The sequence below is a fragment of the Pundamilia nyererei genome, unplaced genomic scaffold (assembly GCF_000239375.1).
Source record: "Pundamilia nyererei isolate P.nyererei 1_Seehausen unplaced genomic scaffold, PunNye1.0 scaffold00021, whole genome shotgun sequence".
Taxonomy (NCBI): domain Eukaryota; kingdom Metazoa; phylum Chordata; class Actinopteri; order Cichliformes; family Cichlidae; genus Pundamilia; species Pundamilia nyererei.
The window spans coordinates 2013454-2017776 of NW_005187422.1; the positions used below are offsets into that span (position 1 = coordinate 2013454).

General features: G+C 41.8%; 1 protein-coding gene across 1 annotated transcript; it reads right to left on the minus strand.

The window, feature by feature from the left end:
- Positions 1-411: 411 nt before the first annotated feature.
- Positions 412-3653, minus strand: cdk5rap1 (CDK5 regulatory subunit associated protein 1). Its single transcript, XM_005726635.1, has 7 exons — positions 3018-3653; positions 2832-2929; positions 2679-2734; positions 2268-2398; positions 2020-2169; positions 1103-1243; positions 412-729 (listed from the first exon to the last, which is right to left on the minus strand). Exons 2-7 carry the CDS (start codon positions 2840-2842, stop codon positions 598-600), a joined length of 621 nt encoding a protein of 206 aa, XP_005726692.1. The 5' UTR covers positions 2843-2929; positions 3018-3653; the 3' UTR covers positions 412-597.
- Between the last annotated feature and the right edge of the window lie 670 nt (positions 3654-4323).

Consider the following 4323-nt stretch of genomic DNA (forward strand, 5'->3'; position numbering starts at 1 on the left):
GCTAGCTGTAACCAGGCTAGCTGTAACCAGGCTAGCTGCACAAATATGACATGATTCATTTGTAACAATAAGTATTTTGGCAAAAGAAAGCTAAGCTACTACTTCAGCCCTGCAATCTGAGTTAACCTTTTTCTCTCAAGACTACATTTTGACATATAAGTCAGGTTGGAATTTACCTTAGTTGGGATTAGAATTGGACTGTAGAATTTACCTTAGGGTGTCGTCCGGCTAATATTAGCTAACGCTTGCTTCCCTGTTTGCTTTTTGTAAGTTACCTTACAGCATGTTCAGACATTGGCAATTTAGAGTGCTTAATAAATGACAAAGTCACATAAAAGACAATGTGTCTCCTTATGATTCAATGATCTTAAAAAATGCCACTTTATGTATATTTATCAGAACACCGTCAGGCATCGTTCAAACAGCTTTTAATAAACTTCCATAGTTTGTTTACAAGTGAAACTTTCACAGCTTGTTGCAACAGTCCACCTGAAAGCATCCTCCATTTGTCAAAAACGTCAAACACGTGATGAAGGAAATGTAGCAGTCTGTTCGATGTGGTATCATCCGAGTCCATCAATCAGTGACATGTTTAAGTCACGGTTGAGTGTGAGCTACATGTTCATCACGCTGGTCCTCAGGTGGAGTCCTACAGTGCACTTCTCTGGCTCTCAGGGAGCTGAGACTGAGAGCTCGACCTCTCAGGCTCTGGGAGTTGGCAGACAAGATCTAAAACAAGACAAAAGAAGACGCCAGAGAATAAAAGACTGAATACAAGAACCGTATTTATACATTCAAGATAATCAATATTCCTGAAACACTTTCCCAGTCACTTTCCTGACTGGTGACAGTGTACCCAGCATTTAAAGTTGGATCAACCAATGCTTACAGCAGAAACATTAAACTGCTGACATGATGATACATCATAAACACATGATATATTCACTAAAGGATCCCTTAAAACTTGGCTTTGACTATTTCAGGTAGTGGCCTAACATTCATTCAATCTGCCAAACATCTTGCTCATATAAATTGTGTTTTTTTTTTAGAAGACAACAGATATTCTTTAAAGTTGCATCCGTCTATATCAATTATATCCTACCTTCACCAGCACATAGTCTCCAACACTGATGGGTACAGTGCTGAATGCTGTAGGCTGAACATGAACGTCCTCTTTGGGGAAAATCACTTTCATATTGCCATCAGTTCTTCCACACAGGTCCTCAGCAGATCTTTTACTTTCCTGAATAAAAATCAAAAGCAGCCAATTAAATTGCTTTCAACCCAAAGAAACTGAAGTTCCAGTCAAGAAGCAACATCCAGGCCTTAAGCCCACAATGAAGTGCCAAAAAACTTAGTTCCTCAGCAAGTAAACCACCACAAACCTTAACAAATGTCAAAATATCCAACTAAACAGCACTGAAAAGCATGAGTACAGCCTGTTACTTTGTTTTACTATGTCATTGTGGTGGGACGTGGTCTCGCCGGCTTAAAACATGAACTATGTCCTGTTGTTGTTGTGTGTAGGCTGCAGCTGAAAAGCTGCAGCCGAGTATGTAAATCGAGAGCCGCAATAAAGAGGTGTAGCGACAAGTGCAAATATGTGGTCGGGTCTGTCATGCATCGTTTACAGACGTACATTTGGACACTGGCAAGGCTTGAAGTTAGGGGGGCTAATACAACTCCATGAACTGGACCTCTCGACGATGTGCTGTTGGTGCCTCTTTAATGGAATAGCCATATAATGGGGCTGTTACCAGGTACAAAGTGTGCTTCAGTTTGTGCAGTAATTGTGCACATTTGTGTTTGTGTTTTACTCATATAGCTCAAAATGTCCAAAACCAATGGGTGACATCACAACAGCTACACCATCCTTTACATATGGCCTGTGGTTCAAGGGTGTGGCTGACGTAGTTACTGTTCACTGCTCTACCACCTGCAATCATGCTATTTGAAGGTCAACATATATTTAAAAACAATTTTGATAACACACTGGTAAACTGTGTGTGTATTACTCACTCCCTCCACCAGGACAAGCTGTGTACTGCCAATGAGAGCAGCGTTGACCCTTTCAGCTTCTCCTCTGAACACGGTGATGCACTCCTCCAGCCTTCGCTGCTTCACCTCCACTGGGACGTCATCTTGGAGCCGGTGGAAGGCATGCGTCTTCTGAATGTGTGGCAGACATGGAAAAACAATTACATCACATATCATTTAAAGGACGGGTGATAAGAAAGTAAGTGAGTTCTAGAGTAAGAAGAACTCACCTTTCTCATACTGTAAGCAAAAAGGAATCCCACATTGTAGCCCACCTCTCTGATTAGAGACAAAGTCTGCTGGTGGTCGTCCTCAGTTTCACCACAGAAGCCTGAGATGAAGTCACTGCTGAGACTCACGTCTGACACACGAACAGAAATTATGTCAAACAGACTGCGGTTAAAGAGGACAGAAGGTGCTTTTCCTTATTTCTTAGTGTATTTTATAATTTTACAGATAGATTCAGGATTCTCCCGGAAAAAGGAGAAAGTTTTGTTAAAAATGAATGGACAATACCAAGATCTCTTTACATTCGTTCTACACACAAGTGAAAGATACTCAGGTAGTAAAATGAATGTTTAAATGTAATAATCATACCCAGAGACAGGTGACAAATTGAAGGAGAAACCTGATTTTAGTACCTGGGATGATCTGCTTTATGTTCCTCACAAGATCGAGGTAGGCCTCTCTGGTGTAGCTGTACATATTAGGAGGAAAACAACATGTTACGAGGACAATTAGTGGTGTTTAAGTTTAATTTCACAAAGTCATATGCTAGTGAACTAATCTCTTACCCGCGACGCATTGCTTTAAGGACCCGGCTGCTTCCACTCTGGGCTGGGAGGTGGATCTGCTTACAAATGTTCCCTCGCTCCGCAATCAGATGCAAAACCTGTAAAGATCGACACACAGACCAGGTGAGCAGGGCTCACTGAACCAAGTGAATATCCAAAGGAAGAAAAGCATATTAAAGCAAATACCTCATCAGGAAAATCCTTGGGGTGAGGTGATGTGAATCTGATCCTCACGTTGGGATCGATACGTGACACTTGGTCGAGCAGGTCAGAGAAGCGCAGACCCCCCCGCTTTGTCTGGTAGACTGTCTTAAAGCCACGGCTGAGCTTGGTCGCATCTGAACCACAGACCTGCTCGTCTGACGTGTCCCTGTAGCTGTTCACATTCTGACCCAGCAGCGTCACCTCCTTCACACCCTGACAGAAGCACCCAGCACACACTCGTCAGGCACACTCAAGTGTTCATTTTAGAGAGCTGAACTCAAAGGACAACAAATTTGCAGCAGTGTCAGACACATGAATAATTCAGAAGAAAAGGATCAAAATCAACACCAGAGAACCAGACATAATTATTAAAGCACTCGCCTACTGCCTATAGAGTGCAAACTGTATAAACACACATCTACATATGAATTTGGAGAATCTATAAACAAGGTGGATGATATTTGGGCACTGAAAGCTCTCTGACCAATCATATTCAAGCTTTGGATTCCTTCAGTACAACAGTCTATGTTCAGAGCAAGAGGGAGATTGCATTTACTGTGTAGAAAAGAGGGATAATGTCTCTGTAATGTTAGGGTTTTCACTGTCATCACATTAGCTTCTTTTATCCATACCAGACCAGTTAGGGGTGGATCTGACTGAGAAACAGAGGGATGCTCCAAGCTCACAGCCCAACGATTTGTTAATGAGATGGTAAAGCATACCCTGCTTTAGCTCCTTTTTTACTTTACTGGACAGTTTAAATTACAGAATGAACATCGTACTGTAACAACTGAGACCTCAAACTGACAAGTAGCGCAATTGCTGAGGTGACAGATCAGGTGAGTTGACTCATAATCAGGAGTGCACATAAGTGGTCCGCAGGTACGCGTCCGCTATCAAAACAAAACAAGCGCACCTGCGGACCACTTATGTGCACCCCTGATTATAGATGCATACATCTTTTTAACGATAAGAGGCATTGTTGCCCCCTGCTGGCCATAATAAGAATTAAAGGTTTCATGTACTTTTTCATAAACTTCATTTTTCAGACTTAGAAGCTACAAACTTTTTTATAACAGCAGGAAGTCTATGATTTATGGGTTATTATCAAAAAATGACTGGTTGTACAGAATTTCGTCGACTTCCTTATTGCATGACCTCAATAAACACTTTCATGACGAGATTATGGTCTTAATCAATAGTTTCAACCTTTATTGAAAGGAACATGGCATATGTTTTCAGTCTTGTCTCCCCTCGACCCCAACCAGTTACAGCAGATAGCTGTCCC

What these genes read in the sequence shown, in the direction of transcription:
- cdk5rap1 (XM_005726635.1), bottom strand. An exon ending in CATAAAGCAGATCATCCCAG is followed by an intron (nt 2,399 to 2,678) that starts GTACTAAAATCA and finishes TTCGTGTGTCAG; the next exon opens with ACGTGAGTCTCAGCAGTGAC. An exon ending in GAGACTATGTGCTGGTGAAG is followed by an intron (nt 730 to 1,102) that starts GTAGGATATAAT and finishes GTCTTGTTTTAG; the next exon opens with ATCTTGTCTGCCAACTCCCA.